We start from the raw sequence: 21,861 nt of genomic DNA on the forward strand, positions 1-21,861 counted from the left end.
TCAGGAATACGCTTGGGCATGGCAGGTGAGAGCAGGAACTTATGCAAGCTGAGGAAGTTCATGCCAGAAAACTCATGGATCCTCAGCTGAGACTTCAGCAGAGCTGAACACATATTTACCATCTTTGATTGCTGATAAATGGCAACACTTCTGCCAGGGCATAATCAGAAACAGTGCAGTCATGCAAAATGTGAAAGAGGGGCACAGGTGTGGCACTGCTGAGTTTTTTGTTTGAGTGGGGACTATGAGCTTATTTAGCTTGTTTTGAATAAATAAAAGCCAACTAGTTCCTTTCTTTTACCTGACTGCTAGCATGTTGTCCTTTCCAGGTAACATCATTGGCTCTGGGATCTTTATTTCCCCGAAAGGAGTTTTGGAGCACGCCGGCTCGGTGGGACTGGCTCTCATTATTTGGGTGCTTGGTGGCGGTGTGGCCGCCCTGGGCTCACTGTGCTACGCTGAACTGGGAGTCACCATCCCCAAATCAGGAGGGGATTATTCCTATGTCACTGAGATTTTTGGTGGATTAGCTGGGTAAGTACCCTATCTCTATAAACTCATTTGAAAGCACATTTATGTTGTGTATTTGATGTGAGAAAGCCATCTGACTTGGAAGAGACAACATTTGTCAATAAAAATGCTTCAGCAAAATCAATCTTTCTGTTCTCTGTTAGAAATATCAAAATGTCCCTACACAGACCTCCCAGTGCTGTTTTCTAAGGGAGAGTGACAGATCCTTTCACTTCTCTCACTGCCTCAAAGTCCATGACAGAAAAGAGTGATGCTGTGTCCAAGTGATCTTCCTGTGTGCAAGTCATGAATGGTCAGTGCCTTGTGTTGAAGAGTTTTACCCATCAGGGAGGCCAGGCTGGAGCTGCTTACCAAAATAAAGCAAAGCTGCTTGACCTACTGCACAGAATCACCAAGTGCTGTAAACACAGAGAAGGGGGAATGCTAACTCAGGGAAGGATTTCTCTTTGAAAATAATACTAATGAATTGTGGCTAAGTGAGGAAGGGACAAGTGAGAGGAGGTTATATTTTTTGTTTGAGTGTACACTTTTTCATGTATTCTATACAATAAATTAAGCTGCCAGCCTGTACTCATAGGCTACTAGAGAAGCACCAGAATGTTCTGACCAACTCTCTCATTGTGAGTAGAGAGGCCATACCACCATGCTGGTGGTTTAGTTAAGAAAAATAAGCACCAGTACAGAAAACTGGAGAAAGAGTAAGGAAAGAGCCCCCACCAAACCAGAGTATTCCTTCTCAGGTGAGATGGAAAACAAGCTTGTAAAAGCTGAGCTGGCTGCTGAGCAAGGCCAAATCAGAACAGGCACACCACAGGCAGTCTGTCCCCTGTCCGAAAGGCTGTCCTCTCGTGTCTGTCTCAGCTCAGTGCCACACAGGCACTGGACACAGCCAGCAGTCCAGGCATGCCTGCTCACAAAGTGCATTTCTGATGCTTGTCAAACTTCAACCCTGTGCTGGTTCATGAAGTCTGTGTTTCTTTAGTTGATGGAATCTCTCCTCTGATGCTGTCCTGCTTTGCACAAAAACTCACACTGACATCACAGAACAGATGGAGGCATTGGCTTGGCTAACCAAATCCCAGCTCCACTGAGGTTTGCTCTCTCATGGGGAGCTCTGCCTCTCCAGGACACTGCAGCAGGCACTGCAGCTTCCCTACTGCCTGCTGGCAGGAACAGTGCCGGAGCTCACCCTAGGTCACGGGTGGCTCCGTGTGGTGGAAAAATATCTCCTCCTCCAACCCGTGCTTTCAAAAAAGCTCAGAAGTCTTCTGTTTTTCAGTCTCAAGGCAGTTTATTGCAAGTTATCTAAAAGATTTTCTCCTTGGGCTGCTGTGGTTTGCTCAGAGCTCAGGCAGAGGCACACACACACCCTGACATCCTCTCTGACTCCCGACTGCTTCTTCTCTCCCCACCCAGGGCTGCTGCTGTCTTTTATATGGTACATTACGTGTGACATGGTTACAGTTTTTCCCCAATGCCTATTACCTATATTAAATAGTGCTTTTCTATCTTTTATATGGTACATTACGTGTTACATGTTTACAGTTTTTCCCCAATGCCCATTACCTATATTAAATGGTGCCTTTCTACTCTAAACCAATCTGTGAGTGCCAACATCACCAAGAACATGGAGGGAAGGAAGAAGAAAGAGGGAGGACAGGGCAGGCCCAAATCCCTCCATCTTAAAATTTCTGACTCCCATGTACAAAACTAAACACCCCTGTACAGGTGTTAAAACCCCCCTGTGCAGCACTCAAAAATTCTTCCCTTTCCTTTGTGACTACTTCTACTCTAATATCTAAACTTTTGTGACTTCTTGTTCTTCCTGCAAGGTTGGTAAATCATTCCATGGTTCAAATCCAAAATCACAGCTGTTTCCAGCTGCCTGCCAGGGTCTCAAATGCTTCTGACCTGGGCCCGGAACATCCAAAAATGTCTGAGGGACATTTTGAGTTCCGACAGAACAGTGTCTGCAAGCAGGCACAAGGAGCTGAGAGCGTAGAACCCCACAAACTGTCACAAGTCCCATCCCTGGGACATCACTGTGAAGGAGACCAGCAACATGACAGTTCCACAAAACCAAAGGAATTGTGCTTTCTAGAGGAGAAAATAAAACTACTTAAAATCAAGTACAACTAAAATTAAATTAAATTTAATTTAAATCAATTTAAATTGTTTCTCAGCTCCCTGTGCCACATTCAGAGAACTTGCCTGGTCTCTGCAAACACCAAGCTGTGCAGCTGCTGTAGCAAACCACACACCAGCTGATTGATCACTCCCCAGCATGGGGACAGTCTCACCTCCCAAGGCAGGAAATTCTGCTTGGGCAGCACTTACTTGGTGTCCAGGCTTATAATGCACAAGCAATATCAAAAAAGCACAACCTGTCACCTGAAGGGAAGTAGTGCTCCCATCCTTCCTGTATAGAGATGTTAGCTCTTCTCTCAAGAAAATAAATAGTCCCACTATTATGACAAAGGGTTGCATTAGGCAAAAGCCATCAGTAGGTTTTGGTGTAAAAAGGGGGACTTGGGTCTTATTTTCCAGTAAAACCAAGCTGGGATTGTGCCCTGCTGCACTTCGTTGAGCCATCACATAAAGGCTGCAGCCTTGGGAAGCTCTGACAAACATCTCCAGCTTCCCACATGGGGAGCTTAAAGGGGCCTGCACTGTGCCTCCCTGAGATAAAAACCATTGCTGCTCTTTTGATTTAATCGTTCTGCAGCTGAGTACATCAAACTCAGCACACAAAGTTTCAGTGCTCCTGCCTTTCCCATGCACCTGACTTTCCCAGTGACCAGTTGGATGTTTTGGTCTATTCATAAAAAGGTGTTTGTTGTAAGAGTACATGCTGTACCCACCCAGACCACAACAACTCCACTTCTGTCTCCCAAAATCCTCCCATTTATTATGTTTCCCTGCATGGAAAGGCACAAAGAAATACTATTTGGTTGTGACAGCCACTGGAGTGTTACATGCCCCAACTTCTGTGTCTGGCAGTATTGACAGCTGGATGCATAACTTTTTATTTAAAAAGCCACATTGCTAGGTGTGATGTAAGGAGGTGAATGGGATGGCAGAGGCAGGGCCATCTCCTGAGCTGGCAGCAGCTGTGGCTGCAGAGCAGCAGCCCTGTCTCAGCATGAAACACTGCTGACAAGGTGATGGCAAACCTTGGCTGGAGACAAGCCTGAGCAGAGACACCCCCAGCTCCTCTGGCCAAGGGAGCAGGAAGAGGTGAGGAAGAGTTCCAGTATTACCAGGCTCTGGTCTGGTACCAGAGAAAGACTCCTGCTTTCCTCTCTATTTAGGAATCATTTTGGTTTTAAACAGCATTTGTGTGTGAGCAGACACAAACTCCAGGGAATGTGTCACAGCCTGTGCTGCAGGAGCCCTCTGAGCACAGCTCTTCTCATATGCCTGTGGGCCTGCAAGTCTGAGTCATAAAAACATTACCCCAAATGATAAATAAAGGCCTTAATAGGTATTCTTGCAGAAGACAGTGAATAAATTTACCTTCATGAAAAGCCCTCCAGTGAGTTTCTGATCAATACAAGTCCTCCTGAATGCTCAGCAGTGATGCTGCAGCTAGCACAGCTGCTTCACCAGCTGAGCCTGCTGACTGCACATATATCCTTATCAAAATCAGTCAGTGCACAGTTTCCAGCCAAAGCTTTGAGAAGTGTCACTCTAAACTGCAAGTATAACATGCTTCAAATATACTTCTACAAATATGTTTCTTTTTCATTATCGTGAAGTTTTGAGTTTTCCAAAGGCAGCAAGGCTTTCAGCAATGTAGGATGGCATTAATAGTATTCAGACTGGCTCCAGCTTAAACCAGTTCAGTTTTTCCTGAACTGTACTAAGGTGAGTTGTAGCAGGGCTGTTTCAAACTGTTTTCTTTTGCCAATGGTGCACAAGTAGGGTACACTGGAATTTTATATTTTCACAGGCTGCTTTGAACCCATAATGCATCTAATTCAAGATCCTTGAGGAAGTACAGGCACATCCCAAATAGGTACTTGAGAACCAATTTCACTAAGTCCACTAGACTATTTAGGACCCAGATGAAACCATGTTGTTTATTTCTTTCCACAGGTGAGGAAGTTAGCATGCAAAAAAATTCCGTTTTGGTGCAGGGATGACTGGCACTTCACATGAATGCCACACCTTCCCAGGAGTAGCAGATGGCACCACTAATCCTGGGCTGTTTCTAAGAAAAGGGGATGGGCTCTGAGTAAACATTATCTCGTTCATATACACACTGATGGGACTGTGTGCCATTAACTGCAGTGAGCTTTTGATCAGGTTCAACAACCAAACACAGCAGAGGCCATCCAGCCAGTAGCTAGAATACAGGCAGAGAGGCTATTTTACCAGCTCCTTCACCACCAGCACGTGCAGCAGCTCAGATTTCTCATGCAAACTGCAATGTTAAGGGAAAAAAAACAAAACAACCAAAAACCAAAACTGACCAAATCCAACCAAAATCAAACAGTTACATCTTCCTTTTTATTTACATTAGCTGTGTCAAACCTGTTATAAAGATCTGATCACTTCTCAACCAGCAACAAGAGAAGATTTAACTTCTCTTATTTCTGTGAACACAGCTACTGAGTGACTGTGAAAGCCTGTAGGATGGAGCTCCATCTCCAGTGCTGTAGCTCAGCCCTTCAGGGCAATAATTCTGCCACTTTCCATCTGAAGAACAAAGTAATTCCTGGTGTGCCATGCTGTGTCATCTCTCCACAAGCCATTTTCCCCAGGAGCAGCCATTCCCAGCCAGCTGGGCCACCCTGCCCTGGCAGCTGCTGGCACTGGGACGACATGGCATGTGCCAGCCCTGTCCCCTGGCCCTCACAGCTGGTTGTTCAGGGATGTAAATGTGATCTCAGTGACCAGCATGGAGATATTTTTCTCAGAAACAGGTTTTTATTAAAACTTACCTGGAGAAACACCATAAAAGTGGGTCTACACCTTAGACAAGTTTCCTTCTTGTTTTGCTGCCATCTCTCTTTTGAGCTTCACATTTGACAGTAAAACTTTGTCCTCCCCCACTAAAATTATGCATTTTCTTTAGCTTGTGTTACCAATCCTGCACTTCAGTTCCATGACTGTCATTAATCCATTCCCATTAAACCATGTTCTACCCAATACCAGCTACACCACACTCCATAATACAGCAGAGAAACAAGGGCAAATTTTGCCTGAAATCATCTTATCAGAGTCACTCTCCCCAGCAAGTTCTCCCCACAATTCTCAGCCTATGTAATTTGTATGGGTGAAGATAAACTTGACAGGGAAAATCTGCTGGTAGCTTCTGCAATGGCCCTGCCAGTCAACAGCCACACAAACCAGCCTGACCTGAGGCAGCACCATCAGCATCCTAACCACATTCAGCAAATTGTTATTGTAGTCTTTAGGTTCTATTTTTTCTTCAGTATGGACCAGCTGAGTTAACTCAGCAAGCAGGATCTGCAGAGCTGTCCCAAGCTGGGTCCATCATCAACAACACCAAATAGCACAAAGCAATCACTGGAGAAAACTGCTCTGAACCACAATGAAAAACATTAGAAACTGGTGGGGGAGGGAAAACCACCCCCAAAACGGAGTCACACAACAAAATAAAGAGAAATAAAAAACCTGCTGAGTTTATTGTAAAAAACTACAGTAGCAGTTGGGAAGGTATCCAGCTCTTACATTGGTCTGGTTTACCAAATTAACTGTGGCAGCTAATTAATTGCCCCATACTTCTCAGGAACAAGAAGGCAAAGTGAAGGATGTTACTGAGAAACATTTTCCACCTCAACTGAGGAGCAGCCAGCAAGCAGCACTCCCTCCAGGCACAAGAGAGAAGCTCCCTCAGCTGTGCCAGATTTACAGGGCTGGAAGCAGGGAGCACACTGGGTGGGTGCAGCCCCTTAAAGAGCAACCTATGTAATATAGAAATTATACTGTCTTATTTGGAAATACCATTTCAAATCCTCATTTGTGTCACACATCCCTGCAGACTGTATTTGTGCATGTATGTGAATGAATGATTGTGTGTGTCTGTGTGTGTATATAGATGGCAAGAAACTTTCACTATCTTCCAATGACTACTACAACGACTATATGGTTCTATACTTTCTCACTATAGAAATAATAATACTTCAAATATTTTTAAATACTAGCTTGATCCACTGCTGCCTTTTTTTTTCATTTGCACAGAATGAAAAAATCAAAATATCTCACACTTTATATTTGCACAATACCTTGTTGGGTGCAATCACCCGAAGCCACATCTGGAGGCAGGCAGCCAGCCCAGCTGTGTGATCCATCACAAAACACTGCAGCACTAATCTGCCCTGGTCTGGGTCAGAGAGTCAACTCCAGCAGGGACAAGAAATCCCCCCAGTGACCAGCAGGGAGCTGGTAGCAGTCCCAAAAGTCCAGCTGCTGCCTATGGCTGCAGCCAAAACCCTTTAGAGGTGCCTTCAGTGTAGGGACTGCTATCTGCTGTGGTGACATGTCAGTGCAGGGGCAACAGAGCTCCTTCATCTAGACACAGAGTTAAATCAAACCATGCCTGCTGGCCATAGTCCTCACTCTCCCACATGTTCCTAAACCATGTTTCAAAGCCAGGCACCTCATAAAACAGGAAAGCTGGACAGGGCAGAACGCACATCCAGCCAATATGACTAATGCAACCTTCTCCCTTTATTTGTGAGAAGATGGCAGTTTATATACAATTCTACATAGTTTACAGTTTACAAAGGCACTCTGATTGGCAAGCTAACATTGTTTACCTTTGTCTTAAGGGGTCTAAACCTCGCACTATAAACCTATACTACTTCACACCCAGACAGCCCAGTGCTCCCCATCATACATTAATATAATTTCTAACTGCCCCACAAGCTCTTAATTTCCAACTGCGTCACAGGCTGGAAGGCCTCGCAAGGCCCAAATCTGAGGCCTAGACTGGAGCAGCTCAAATCTCATTCCAGACATAAATCATGCCCTCTGTCTCTCAGAAATGCTGCAAGAGTGTTTTGCTTTGCCATGTTTCATTTAAAACAGAGCTTGTGCTGGGCAGTGGGGCAGGGCTGAGGAGCGTGCCGCTGGTGTGTGTGAGCAGCGTGAGGATGCTCAGCCCTGACACGCTGTGCGCAGCTGAGCGTGCAACCTCCTCCAGCACAGCCCCAGCCCTGCTCTCTTCTGCTTTTCCTTGTCTTTCCAGGTTCCTGCTGCTCTGGAGCGCAGTGCTTATCATGTACCCAACTAGCCTGGCTGTCATTGCACTGACCTTCTCAAACTATGTCCTGCAGCCTGTCTTCCCTAACTGCATTCCCCCCTATAATGCCTCCAGGATCCTCTCCATGGTGTGTTTACGTAAGTATTGGCTTCTTGCACACACGCAGATCTTGCCCTGGTTTTCCAAGGGACCCCTTGAGGGGCTGCTCCAGGCAGGCTGGGGTCAGGGCCCAGCTCCACGGGCCGGTGGGGAGTTCCAGGAGCGGCACTGTGGCTGGTGTGGGATATTCCATCCTTTCCACCAGCAATGCATGGCCTGCAGGGAGGCACACGGGCACCCGAGTCCCTGTGGCTCACCAGGAAAAGGTGAGCCTGTGCCACGGGGCAGCTGCAGAACCGTGGGCACCCGGCACAGGTGACCACCACCCCCTGAGCCCTTCCCCTTCCTCTTCTCTCACGTTCACAACCGGGAGCTGGCTTCTGCCAGCTCTGCATTAGCTACTTCTGGAGCTGGCAGAAGCAAACCTGAGCTGCAGAATGAACACTTTCACAGTTTCTGTGAGGAGGCACTGATCCTCGCACGCTGGGCACTGCCCAGGCACAGTTCAGAGCCCCAGCTGGCAGCACCCAGGGGGCTGGTGGCTGCCAGGGATGCCCCTGCAGCTGGAGTCTCCTTGGGAAAGGCAGTGCTCCTCCTCACCCTCATCACTGGCCACACTAGAGCTCCCTGCGGGAACATGAGTGTGCTTTTCTATGTTTTGACTGTATGTTCTTAAATAAACATAATTTCATTTCACTGAATTCAGTCTTTTGCTCTCCAGTCCTGCTGACGTGGGTGAACAGCTCCAGCGTGCGATGGGCAACGCGCATTCAGGACATATTTACAGCAGGAAAACTCTTAGCCCTGACCCTTATCATTATTGTGGGCTTCATACAGATCTTTAAAGGTACTCTGTGAGACACCTCTAACATTGGTATGGTACTGTTTTTAGACTTGATTTTTCCCACTTACTGCAATGTTTCCTCCTTACGAGCAGACCAGAAGGTGTGCTGGGTTTTGCCAAGCTGTGGGATTGCATTCTGACACAGCTGTGGAATTATGACACAAGGGAGAAATCAGCTGTATCCCCTTAAAAAAAGTCTCTTTCCCGCCCACCTTGTACGATTTGATAGAATAAAGGAGAGTAGCTCACAATGTTTCGAATAGTTACTTAAAATTTTTAATCTGTTGTGCATTCCTTGAATTTGAAGTGCTCTGAATGTAAAATGAATAAATAATGCTTTGACTAGGGAAGGAAGATACATGCTTCATTTCAGGCACTAGTGCAGAAATTTCCTACAAAATTCCTACAAGTCCAATTTCCTACAAAAAGTGACCTCTAAGATTAAACACTGGTGAAAAATGTCTCACTGGTTCACCAAGTTATTGAAAGGCTCTTAGCCCTTCAAATAACTTGGTGAACCAGTGAGACATTTTTCACCTATGTTTAAAAGACTTATAATATTTTTATCATGTATACGATGAGTCATATAAAGGAAGAAGAAATATGACATCTACAGAGAGCAGAAAACTGGTTTTCTCAGTGGTGCTAGTCCTACAGTCTTGACAAATCTTTCAGTCCCATAGACATTTTATTTTCACAGATATCTACTAAACAACACCAAACTCTTGTAGAAGAGAATGGCATTAAGAGCAGGTAGGAATTTGCAGTGCCAAGGATCCCCCTCAGCCGGTGCAGGTTGACACAGGGTCCCATGAGTTCTGGTGAAGGGTGCCAGGAGAGCAGGAGCCCTCACCAGGTCCTGCACAAAGCCCTGCAATTGCTGTGTCAGCCCATGGTGACATGAACAGAATGAAGTCTCAGTTCTAACAAAGAATAAAGAGCAAAAGCTCTTTATATAATAAAGAATAATAGAGAATAAAGAATATAAAGCAAAAGCTTACCTATTTTAAAGTGTGTGAGGGAGGTAGGCATGGCCTAACATCTGGCTTGCGCTCTCTATGCAGGAAACTACAAAGAGCTGACACCAAGCAATGCATTCAGATTTTGGATGACTCCATCCGTGGGGCATTTAGCATTAGCTTTCCTTCAAGGGTCCTTTGCATTCAGTGGCTGGAACTTCTTGAACTATGTAACAGAGGAGCTGGTGGATCCCCGCAGGCAAGTATCCACTTCCAGGATGCTCTCCTTGAAGTGCTGAGACACTGGAGCTGCCTGGTGGTATAACTCATTTCATAAGAGGTGCAATGGTATTCCATGCCTGTGGGACTGCTCTTCCTAAAGGAGAGTTTGGTTTAGAACAGATAGCAGGCAAGTTACAGAAACACTGAAATTAGGCATTAACTGAATCAAAGCAGCCTATAGACAAGGCAGGATCTTTATGTCACTATTCAATGATATTTAACCTTCCACAGCAGAATATTAACTGTGGATGAGATACCACACAAGTATCTACAGGAAGAATCCTCTTTGTCATAAAATAGTTGAATTATCTTGGAAGTTGCTTTGCTTTTTCACCCAAAGCTCCCCCACAGACACCTGAAAGGGATGATTAGTTGTGCAGTGGAAGTGGCACTCTCTGCCCCAGCAGAGCTGTGGGCACCAGCCTGCCAAGGCAACTTACCTGGGTCACTGCTGATCCTGGCTATGGGAAGGGCTTGGAAAGGATTTATCACAAGCAGGCTGAGAGGGCTGGAGGGAAAGGGAATTTTAGTCCAGCAAAGCTCAAATGTTTCAACATTTCTGAGCTAATAAAGTGGAATGTCAAACGTCAAGAGCAGCTCTTGGAGCATTAGTTACTTCTGGGCATCCAGTGCACACTGCAATGAAAAAGGAAGAAATGTGAGCTATTAGAGCTTGGATGGGAATTAATTAAAGCTACTGTCTTATGAGCATCTCTGCACACCAGTGAGGGGCAAAGTGTGTGTCCAGAGATCTTGGCAGGAATGAAGAAAATGTGGTAATGTGCTTCCTTATTAAAAAAAATATCTTAATGGACCACCATGACTTCAAAGCTCAGTAATAAAAAAATTATTACTTAAATAAAGTAAATATCACCTTAGTTGAGAAATAAAGAGAGAATGGAGCAAATGGCCTTTCCCTTTTTTTTAATTATTGTAACAGCCTTAGTGGAGAAATTAAAGTATTTTAAAAGTTGGATAACCAAAACCACTTCCTACTTTTACTAAATCTATTCAAATTCACAAGGTTAAACATGCTTTCTAAAACCTTTTTTCCCCAAGTCTGACACACAGAGAAAAATGCATTATGTTAGATACAGAACAGTTCAGGTGTCCACCTCTAGGAAGGTCTCTGGGTTGGAGATCAAGTTCATCTCTACTACTGTAAACTGTATGACCAGACCAGGTCTGGGGTACACAACAGGCCAGGGCAGCAGGTGAACAACAGGATCCCCTTCCTTTTCAGAGCAGGTGAAGGTAAAGAAAAGCAAGACATTTTATTCCACCACCATTGCCTGTACCCAGGGCTTTTGGAAAATGGATGTTTCACTTTTCAGTAACAGTCTGTCCCAATCCCAATCAAGAGCCCAAGGGAGCTCATGGATTTTGTGTCCCCTGGAGTTCCCTGCAGACACAGCATTCCATTTTAGCCTTCTCTAAGCTGCAGTGGGTCAGAGATCTGCTGGAAGCTCTGCTTCCCTCCAGAGAACAGCTGAGGAACCCACCCAGCTGAGTGCCCACCCCCGGGCCCTACACAGTTGTCGTGCTCTTGCTGTGCATGATTGTAATTTCTTATCTACCCTCCCAATTCTTTTATTAGGAACCTACCTCGTGCCATATTCATATCCATCCCATTGGTGACATTTGTGTATACGTTCACCAACATTGCATATTTCACTGCCATGTCTCCCCAAGAGCTCTTGTCCTCCAACGCTGTGGCTGTAGTAAGTAAAGCATTCCCTGCATGTACCAACACACTTTGATTTCAGTGCTGTGCTTTGCAGTGTATTTCAGTTTCTCTGCCTTCTGTTGCTTTAGACATTTGGTGAAAAGTTACTGGGCTATTTTTCCTGGGTTATGCCAGTCTCAGTGGCCCTATCTACATTTGGAGGAATAAATGGATACCTTTTTACCTCATCAAGGTTAGATGGAGTACAATTTTATGAACATTATCTAATTTGGGGAGGGGCTGTTTTAATTGCATTGCTAGAGAAATGCTAGCTAGACATCTTGGATGTTGTAGAGCATGAGTTTTTTGTTGGGTGTGTTGGATACAATCAGTTATGAATTATTCTGTTTCAAATCAGCAAATGTAATATTGAATCATGAAATTTCTTGCAAATTAATCCTCATGAGTTATTGAAAGTGTTTGCAGATAGGGAATAATTCACAGTAAGAGCCAAACACAGTTTTAGCATGGAACCAAAATAATTTTATATCAATAAAGTTCAAGTAGCTCACAGCTAAACTGTGCTTTGCTCAAGGAGGAGCTTTAGGGCCTGGTGCTGTACTCAGTTACAGGCATTTTGATGCTGGAAAATCACCTTTCAAGCAAGATGCTTTGCATGCATACTGCTGATAGTTGGGCCAGAATCTGTAAAGTCTGTAAGGTTGTAATCAATAAAGTCTGTTTATAATAACTGATCTGTCTGAATTTAATTAAGAAATTATACAATTTTTGAGGAGACAGCTGAAGTACCTTGGGAAAAATTTATCTCAACCTTTTCATGGGTATGATGAAATGTAGCAAAACAGAGTGCATATGTAGCAGGCTATACATTTAAAAGTGAAAAGCTAAGGCATGTTAAACCTTATCCAAACCCCTTTTGCCGCTGTAAATACCCACAGAACCTTCAGAGTATTCATCCCTCACTGGCAAAGAGACAATGCTGGCCAGCAGATAGCCCTTGGAGGTATTTTGGCATCTCAGAGCAGGTGTGCTCCCAGGTGACATAAGCTGTTAAAGGCCTTGTACACTGCAGGGTTTAGTTTTAATGCCTTCCCCCAGGGGACACAGCCACCAGCTGTCTCTGCAGCTGCAGCCACAGCTCCTTCCCATGAGAAGACCAGAGCAGGTTCTTGAGATAAGAGGTGTTACATGACTAGGGACTGGAGGCTGTTGCACACCCAGTGGATTCATCATTACCCTTCTTATTTCCAGGTTGTGTTTCTCTGGTGCTCGGGAAGGCCACTTGCCAAGTTTGCTGGCCATGATCCACGTCAAGAACTGCACACCCATCCCTGCCCTTCTCATCTGTGTAAGTTACTATCCCTGCTCTGTCACCACATAACCTGCTTTTAGAAACACTAAACCACGGAGAGCTGAGCTGGAAAAGCCCTTGAGAGGTGGTTTTACCCCAGAAGAGGAGCAGGGATGGCAGCTGGTAGGTGCCAGCTGAGCAGCTCTATCTGCCCCAGAGAGAAGCAGCCTTCAGCCTCAGAAATTATTCCTCCTCCTCTCAGTCCCCTCAGCTTCTGAAGGGTTTCCCTCATAACCCAAATTGCAGTGTAAGTCCTGCAGCAAGAGACAGGGACTGGCTTTTGAAACAGAGATACTTCATTTAAGAAAAGACAAGTTCCTTAGACCTGCTTCCCACAAGCATTTGGAAACCTCCATGGAAACCTCACTAATCCCACTCCAGCAAGGCTGCTTTAGGTCCTGCCACCAAGGCCAGAGATATGGTGGGTCCCAGGGAAAGGACAAAGTGATCCTAAAATTACTTTCAACAACCAAGACAGCTTGTGAGGAGCACACAGGCAGTTCTCTGAGGCCCACAGGTATTTCTTTCCACAGGCCAAAAAATTAAGTATGGACAATGATTACACAGTGAAGCACATTAGGCAGGTCACCTGCAGAGCCCAGACAGAATGGGCCAGCTGTTGGGAGTGCTGGGGATCCAGCTCCTGCTGTGCTCCCACGGGAAAAAGATTCCCCTCACTTTTTAGACAATTCTAGTATCAATTTCCACACCACTAATGACTTAGGGAAGTTATTATTTGAAACAAAGAGCTTTGTATGCTTTTATTGATACTGCAGCTGGAATGTGTGTGGAATGTGTGTGTGTGTGGAAGGGTTTTACAGTGGCATAGAGGATGACAAGGAGGAAAATGATTCCTACTGCTGCTGTCCATGGCCACAGGGCCCAAGGAAAGGAATTCCCCAAAGGGCATTTGCTTGAGATCTTGGCTGCATCAATGGCTGCCAACTGCAGATTTGCCACTGATATCAAAACTCGAGGGTTTGACCCCAGATGCACTAGAAAGATGCATGTTCACATGTCTCCTGGCTCTAACAGCATTTCTGGCACAATCCACCCATACAAAATTTCACCAAATAAGTTTTTTTTCACCATAAAAGCTCATTTCGCTTTTATGACAAAATATGCATTTTGTTGAGGTTTTATGGCATTCCTGGGGCTTAGTGCCCCATCACAAACATCTTGTGTATTGCCCATTGAAGGTTTGGGGTAAACTGCCCTGAGCAGCCACCATGGCATGGGATCCTGAGTTCTACAGGGGCAGAGCTCCTTTGTCCTTAACCATCCATCAGCTGAAAGAGCAGCTGAGTGTCAGAGGCTCTGTGGGACAGCCCCAGCAAGAGCAGCCTGCCTGTCCAGCTGGCTGATCCATGCCATGCCATCCCCCTTGAATCAGTGTGCAAATCACAGAACCAGCATGGCACATTGAATCATCATTTGGAGATGTTTTAATGCAGCTCAGTGCATATCAAATGCTGCTAGGAAATAGTTGTTTCTTAACAAATAGAAAGACACTAATAGTACAGTGTAGGCAGCTACAACAGCAAACAGGGCCACACTTTAGGCAAATCTAATACATCAGGTTCCTTGTCTCTTCCATTGAATCACACCTCGCTCTCTGCAAGGAGAGAAGTTTGTGCATCAAGAATGGCTGTTGCAACATTACCATTTATTTTTACTGATTTTTACTCCCAAAAACAAGGGGCCAAGCTAAATGTAAAATTGGGACTGCAGGTTTTTTGCAGGATGGTGGGGAGTGGATGGCCCCCCTGCCAGCCATGGGGCTGTGGCCAGGCCATCTGGAGGGCAGCACCCCCTCTTCAGCCCCCAGCCCCTGGGGGTGGCACCTGCCCTGTGAGTGGACATGGATATGTTATATGGCAGCAACACGAGATGCTCCCCAACTTTAAATCCATTTTGTAGTGAGACAGTTCAAAGTGTTGAAATCCCCCTGCCAAGCCTGCAAGGCTTTGAATAAAGGAACAGAGGGACCAGCAGGGTGTTCAGCTGTGGTGGTGCTTAACTCCTGGTGCTGGAGGTGCAGACACCTTCCCTCCTGGGAGGAATTTACTATCAAAACAGCTAATTAAGGAAAAAGGGACAGAAGCACAAAGGGAGCCTGGATCAACACAACCCAAAATCCTGAGCAATCTCTGGAGGGATTTGGATATTTAATTTGCCTCAGGCTCTGGGCTCCAGCAGACTGGACTGGTATTTGTGCAGATGAGTGCTCAGTCCCTGTGGTACCAAAGAGTGGGAGAGGGGCTTGAGGAGCAGTGCCCTGGCCCCAGGTCAGTTCTCCTGGGTCCACAGTATTGATGTCTTTATGCTGGTCCTAAAATCACAAGCTAGCCACAGGTGCTAAGAAGGAGTGACCTTTATAAGGGTCCTTAGGTGCACAACTCGCTTGGTGGAGAGCAACAAAGATGCACACGTAACATAAAGTGCAAACAATTTCTGTGTGTTCAGCAAATCAGCATAACTGACAAAAATCCCCAATTAGAGGCATAAATGATGAGGTAATTCCCCCTCAGTTCAATCCTTTCTGAATTCCTCCCCCACCCCACCCTCCAGTTAGATAGGACTTAAACTTTATTAATAAAATTGTGCCTCAGAGAGGTAGTTTCAACCTTGGCTTCCCAGATAATCTAAACAGGGACCCCCCAGCTTGGAGCCATGGGGGAAATTTATTTTGTCTATCTATTAGCATAAGTAAAAAGCTATCTATGAATACTATAATAGGCCACAGCACTACAAATGTATGTACACAGAATACAGAGAGAATATAAAAGCAAAAAAGGTGAAAATCAATTCCCTATCAGTATTAGGCAGACACAGAGTTCCAAAAAGCAAACAAAAACATGGAAATGTCCACCATCCATCTGCCAGTTTCCAAACATTAGTAATGCTCATAAAATTCATGATGCTGATCAGCTATGACATGAGGCAGCAGGAGGAAGGGCAAACCTCTAATTCTTTATAAAATACAGAGCACCTGCAACAGCACAGTGCCTGAAATACAACATGTTAAGTCTAAGAAACCCTTTCACCTGGAGTCCTCACCACAAGGTTCAATAGCTTTTAAAATTTTTATTTTATTTTTTTAATTTTTAAATTTTTTTTTATTTCACAGAGAAAGGTGGAGTGGGAGCTTTGCCAGCCTTCCCAGCCCTGCCTCCTTAGTCATGGGCAGCAGAGACACCTTTTCCAGCATCCCAGGGTATTTTTAAACAGACCCTGTAGTCTCTGGCTTCAGCATGCCCCAAGTCACCCTAAATACCCATTTAGCTCCAGTCCTGGTGGCACAGCTCTGGGATAAGGAACAGAGCCACAGGAAGCAGCACACACCCAGCAGGTGCCATAAACAAGGGGATTTTTAATACTTTAATGGGATTTGTGCTTGGCTTTGTTGGTTTGAAGCTACCTTTCCTAGTAATGGCTGAAGAAGGCTGTGCTCCTCTCTTTGCAGTGTTTGGCCACCCTTATCATCATGCTTGTTGGAGACACGTACACGCTGATCAACTACGTGTCCTTCATTAACTACCTCTGCTACGGAGTGACAATTATAGGCCTGATTGTTTTACGCTGGAAGAAACCCAAAATCTTCAGACCTATCAAGGTGACACTGCTAAAGCTAAATTTCTGGCAATAGGGTGGGGTGGGAATACCTCCCAGAGCATGTCCCAAAGTGCCATTAGTGCAAAAGAAGGACACACAGGCAGATGTCCTGTTGGGATGGGCAGAGAGGAGAGTGGTGGAGGGAAGGGGGACACTGGGGGACACCTGCAGTGCCTGCAGCCCACCACAGCCACTCACCACTGCTGCTGCTCTGCTTTGCTCTCTCCTGCTAGGTGAACCTCCTCATCCCCATCACTTACCTGGCATTTTGGGCATTTCTGCTGGTCTTCAGCTTGTACTCAGAGCCGATCGTCTGTGGGGTTGGACTAATTATCATTTTAACCGGAGTGCCAGTGTTTTTCCTTGGAGTCTACTGGAGAAATAAACCAAAGTGTGTAAATAGGCTAATAGGTAAGCCAGCACCGTGTGCCTGCCTGCCCTCCCTGCTTAAACTCTGACACACTGGCACCAAAACAGCCAGGAACGTGCTGTAGGAGGCTGGCCACCACTCAGCCAGGGCAGCCCCTGGGCACAGAGTGGCCAGGCACTGCTTTGCTTTGGGCAGATATTTTGCACACTCCTGGGTACATTTACCTCCTCTCACACCTCTGTGCCCATCCACTTGGCTTGCTGACAGCAGTCTGCCCCAGCAAATACACAGGGGTGACACTTTACACACACTGAGACTAAATGAGCAATCACAAAGACACTGAGGAGTTTGTGTGACCTTTGCCCTGCCTCCTTCCACTGTGCACCAAGCCCTGTGTGACATGATGAACTATCTCATACTCAAATGTTTAGTATAAAGACTTACACTACCCCTCATATAAAATTAAACAGCAAATAGTCTTCTATGATTTGGTTGTGCTTGATTTTTAATCACTTTGCTCCAAGGTGAGGACTTTCAAACAAGCACACTGCAGCCTTCTGCTCTCACTGGAGGGTTTCTGTCAGCTGCACTTGGCTCCGTGGCAGCAGCTCCCCAGGGCCAGTGGTCACTGCAGCTGGGCTGACACAGGGCCAGGAGGGCTGGCAGCCATCCCATCCCATCCCATCCCATCCCATCCCATCCCATCCCATCCCATCCCATCCCATCCCATCCCATCCCATCCCATCCCAATCCCATCCCAATCCCATCCCAATCCCATCAGCCTGCTATGGGCAGCACTAGCAGCTCTGAAGGGCTGGGGAAAGGTGTCCCTAAAGCTGTCCCATCTTCAGGTGTCCCTAAAGCTGTCCCATCTTTAGCTGTCCCATCTTCAGGTGTCCCTAAAGCTGTCCCATCTCCATTTGCCCCTGCTCAGGAGCACTCTGGGGCCAGGCTGGAGGCAGAGGGTTGGAGGGGGCAGTCAGAGGGGCAGCAGGGCTGTGCAGCCTCCTGCCCACCTGGCATGGCTCCAGCACCACACATTTGCTAGAAGAGCTCAGCCCCCCCAGGAATCAGCCACTAACCCTGGTGATTTGCTCCTTGCAGAGTCCCTGACGTGCTGGGGGCAGAAGCTGTGTTTTGTGGTGTACCCTCAGTGTGGAAGTGCTGAGGAGGAGGCCCCCCCAGCCCACTCCTGGAGGCTGGTGAGCGAGACAGCACTGAGGAAATAACAACAGCGTGGCCTTTGAGGCTGAAGTGGCTTCTTGTTTACATGCTGATTTTTGAAAAAAGTTTTTCTGGAAAAAAAAAAAAATTGGTTTAGAGCACCAATAGTGAAGCTCATAAAATGAGCTACAACCTTTATGGTCTCTGTAGCTTTTAGTTATTCCCTAAGGAAAAAAAAAAAAAAAAAGGAAAAAAAAAAATAAATACATTGTAAAATAAGGAGCTGGCTGGGTTGTTTTTGTTTTTTTTTCTGGCAGTGTCCTTGCTCAGCAGGGGAAAGCAGCACAGACACAGCTCTGGAATACTGATTTTAGTCACCATGAGGGTCCACCAGAGACACACAAATTTAGGCATTTCAAAACTAGGGCAGTTCTCAACACAAAATCAAAGTACTAAAATCAAGAGAAAGCAAGGAGACCTCTTGCTGTCCCTGGGTGGGGTGAATGCCCACGAAGGCACACCCCAAAGGATCACCCCTCCACATACCTGCAGGAGCACAGCATCCCCAGCCCAGCTCTGCACTGAGCACAGGCCACAGAGTAAAAGCCACAGCACCAGCAACCACCTGAACCACTCCAGCACCATTCTGCGACAGACAAAAGGATACAGAAGTAGTGATCTAAATCTCTAGTGTCTCAGCTTTGCAATGATCTAAATCTCAAGTCTCTCAGTTTTGTAGAGATCTAAATCTCAAGTGTCTCAGTTCTGCTGTGATCTAAATCTCAGGTGTCTCAGCTTTGTAGAGATCTAAGTCTCATTTCCAGCGATGTGACTCTCAGGTGGCTCAGCTCTGAAGCAGTGCTGTAGGGGTGCAGGGCTCCCTGCAGCAGCCAGGAGCTCCTGCCTGAGGCTCAGCTGGTGCAGGTGCCAGCTGGGAGGATGCAGACACGGGAGGTTTGCAGCAGGCTCAGCGTGCAGCTCAGGAAACAGGAAAGGACCTGATGCTCCTCCTGTCTCAGGTGCTGTCACTTTGCTCCAGTTCCCCTTTTCGGCTGTGCTCAACCAAGTAACCAGCCTAAACCACTCACACTTCAGATGCTCCTTAGAAAGTGTTCTGCATATTTTATTTGTGCATACACTAGAAAAAAAAAAAAATCTCATCCATGCACTTAATTAATATATAGAGATTTGCTGCTGTAGCAATATGGCCACTTTCACACTAGGGAATCTTCTGAAAATGCAAAATGTGAGAACAGCTCTGAGCTACTATTCTTTCACAGTATTTGAAAACAAAACCTATCACGTTCAGTAGCCTTGGTAACAGCCATCTGAATGTAATTTTTAAAGTATCTTTCCATGACCCTGGCACAAAAATTATGGATTCATTATCTCAGTTAATTATTCAGAAATACTTTTGTAGTATAATAATAATATCTATATATTAAAATTCTATTAATCTCCATCTTTCAGATGATAGACACTGAAAGAAACACAGCTTACATTCTTTTTGTATAAAGCTGTAAACTGTAAGAGATTAAAATACATATTTACCTAGGAAAAAAGGTGTGGTTTTGTGTATATATGCACACATGTAAAGAAAGAGTCCACATTTTAAATAATAGAATGAATATATCGTTTGATAATGGAAATCATATATATTCAGCTTGCTTTAAAAAAAAAAAATTCAGAGCAGACCTCTCTGTGGCTAAGCAGCACCTGAACCTTTGACTAATGTCAGAGGCTCTCATGATTAAGTCTCCTTTTACATAGCTCAAAATCCACTTTCTGAGGTATAATTTCCAACAGATTAATTCTTTCAATACCTTTACTAGCTCATGGGAAAACTAAATGTATAACAGCATCAGAAATACTGATTGCTTTCAGAACTGCTAAGTTTTGGCATGGCTTTATTTTTGTTTGTTTAAACAATTAAGGTATGGAAATCAGCCAGCAAGGAAACTTTGCAGCTCTTGAGACAAGTCTGTATGGTAATGAGAAAAGTAATAATAATAGTAATAGCAGTAATGCTGCCACAGCTACCAAGGCTTTTCTTGGCTGTTATATGAGGAAATCAAAAGCAAAATTAAAGAACAAATCCCTCAACAAACTGTTAATTGAGTTTGGCTCAAGTTTTCCCTGGTTATACTGACATGCTTTAAAAGTAACAACATTTGGCCTTAAATCAGAAGGCTTAATTTAGAACAGGATGATTTACTAGACCTCATCTTTGAATTACATGCCAATCCCCAAAAAGTGTTCCATGGTGTTTCATTTTTAGGAACAGCTTCATCTCTGCTCCCAGCATCACATACATTAAAGGCTTTGCAAAGGTTAGTGCCTAATGTATAGAATTTCTAACTACAGAAATCAATGTACAAAATTAGGAATAGAAATTCATATGCTAAATGAAATTCAGCAGCACACTCAATCCATATAAGAGAGATATTTCCTAAAGACAAAGCAGCTAGCCCCAAAGGAGACATAATTACTTGTATTTTAAAGCCCACTGAACAAAAAGCCTTGAAACAGCTGACACTATCAGCATGTTGAGAGTACTGTGATACTTGCTACAGAAAGGCAAGCTGTCTCCAACAGAAAGGAGTTGAACAGCAATGCAATAATATATAAGCCTATATATTACATTATTACATTTATGTAGCATAAAATACTAGGGACTGTAATGCAGAAAATACTCTGGGGAGTATCACCTCTAAGTCAGCCTAAGTCAAAGTCAGTAAAAAATGGATTGGATTACTCTTACCTGATTTATCACAGGATTGAAAACTGTGACAATAGATATGTCATCACTGTGCTACATGCTTTGCAAGACAGAAGTGGAGAAGATCAAATTCCAGGAGCTGTTGGGGAGCACAGGGAGAATGAGGCAGAGCTACTTCTGCTGGCTTGGCCACCGTCAAGCGTTTTCAAAAACTTGATAAAGGAATTTATTGTCTTCCAGTCATGTTAGTACATAAACCAGAAGAGTTTGTTCTCAGAAGGATCAAGGGATGAGACTCACAGAATCGCAGAATATTCTGAGTTGGGACCCACCAGGAACGTGGAATCCAGCTCTGGAGAAACAGGTCCACATGGGGAGTGAACCTTGCTGTTTGAGTTCAGAGCTGAAGGACAGACGAGTCCCTGAGGATTAAATAATACACCTGGCCTGGGAGCATCCTTACAGAACACCTATCCAGAATAATGCAGACAAGATCCACTAGCCCCAGCCCATCACCCCTGCAAGCACAAGCCCTGATGAGCTGCCAGCCCCAGGCCAGGACAGTGGCCCCAGGGGAGGCCACCTTTGCCTGGAGAGGTGCTGTGGTGGGCTGGGGAGCCCGGGACAGAGCCACTGCCACTGCCCAGCCCCAAACAAGCTAATGCTGCGCCAGAAATGTGCTGCAGAGCTGAAGTTAAACAAAATAACTCATCTTCAAATGAACAACCAACCAGCCTCCAACAGGCATGCTGTCCCACACTTCATATTTGAAGGCCTTTGTTCAAGGTATTTCTCATGTTTCACTAACTGTTAAACATTGGAAAAAAATAATTTGGTTTCCAGCCCCTTTGTACCAAGAACCAAATCTGAAATTGCCGCAGTTATTCACCTGCTGAGTTCTATGAGAAAGAAAAATGAAGGGTAAACTTTGCTTAGAATTTGTCTTTTCCTAAAGCTTTAAAGTTCAGAGAGTTGTCTGCTGTCTTCACTTCCAGCTGTGAGTACA

At 45.1% G+C, this 21,861-nt stretch overlaps 1 protein-coding gene across 3 annotated transcripts in view; it reads left to right on the plus strand.

The window, feature by feature from the left end:
* SLC7A10 (solute carrier family 7 member 10) overlaps positions 1-18,419 on the plus strand; it is a 40,822-nt gene extending 22,403 nt beyond the window's left edge. Inside the window, exons 2-11 of one of the 3 annotated variants that reach the window (XM_021550386.3) lie at positions 330-534; positions 7,751-7,902; positions 8,586-8,711; positions 9,773-9,926; positions 11,547-11,670; positions 11,765-11,868; positions 12,888-12,984; positions 16,454-16,603; positions 16,836-17,013; positions 18,077-18,419. In XM_021550386.3, the coding sequence (XP_021406061.1) occupies positions 330-534; positions 7,751-7,902; positions 8,586-8,711; positions 9,773-9,926; positions 11,547-11,670; positions 11,765-11,868; positions 12,888-12,984; positions 16,454-16,603; positions 16,836-17,013; positions 18,077-18,201 (1,415 nt within the window). In that variant the 3' untranslated portion in view covers positions 18,202-18,419. The remainder of the gene's footprint in view (positions 1-329; positions 535-7,750; positions 7,903-8,585; positions 8,712-9,772; positions 9,927-11,546; positions 11,671-11,764; positions 11,869-12,887; positions 12,985-16,453; positions 16,604-16,835; positions 17,014-18,076) is intronic. The other 2 variants (XM_085589445.1, XM_021550387.3) reach the window with 2 other exon arrangements.
* Positions 18,420-21,861: the final 3,442 nt, after the last annotated feature.

The sequence above is a fragment of the Lonchura striata genome, chromosome 11, assembly GCF_050655825.1.
Source record: "Lonchura striata isolate lonStrDom1 chromosome 11, ASM5065582v1, whole genome shotgun sequence".
In the NCBI taxonomy this organism is placed as follows: Eukaryota; Metazoa; Chordata; class Aves; order Passeriformes; family Estrildidae; genus Lonchura; species Lonchura striata.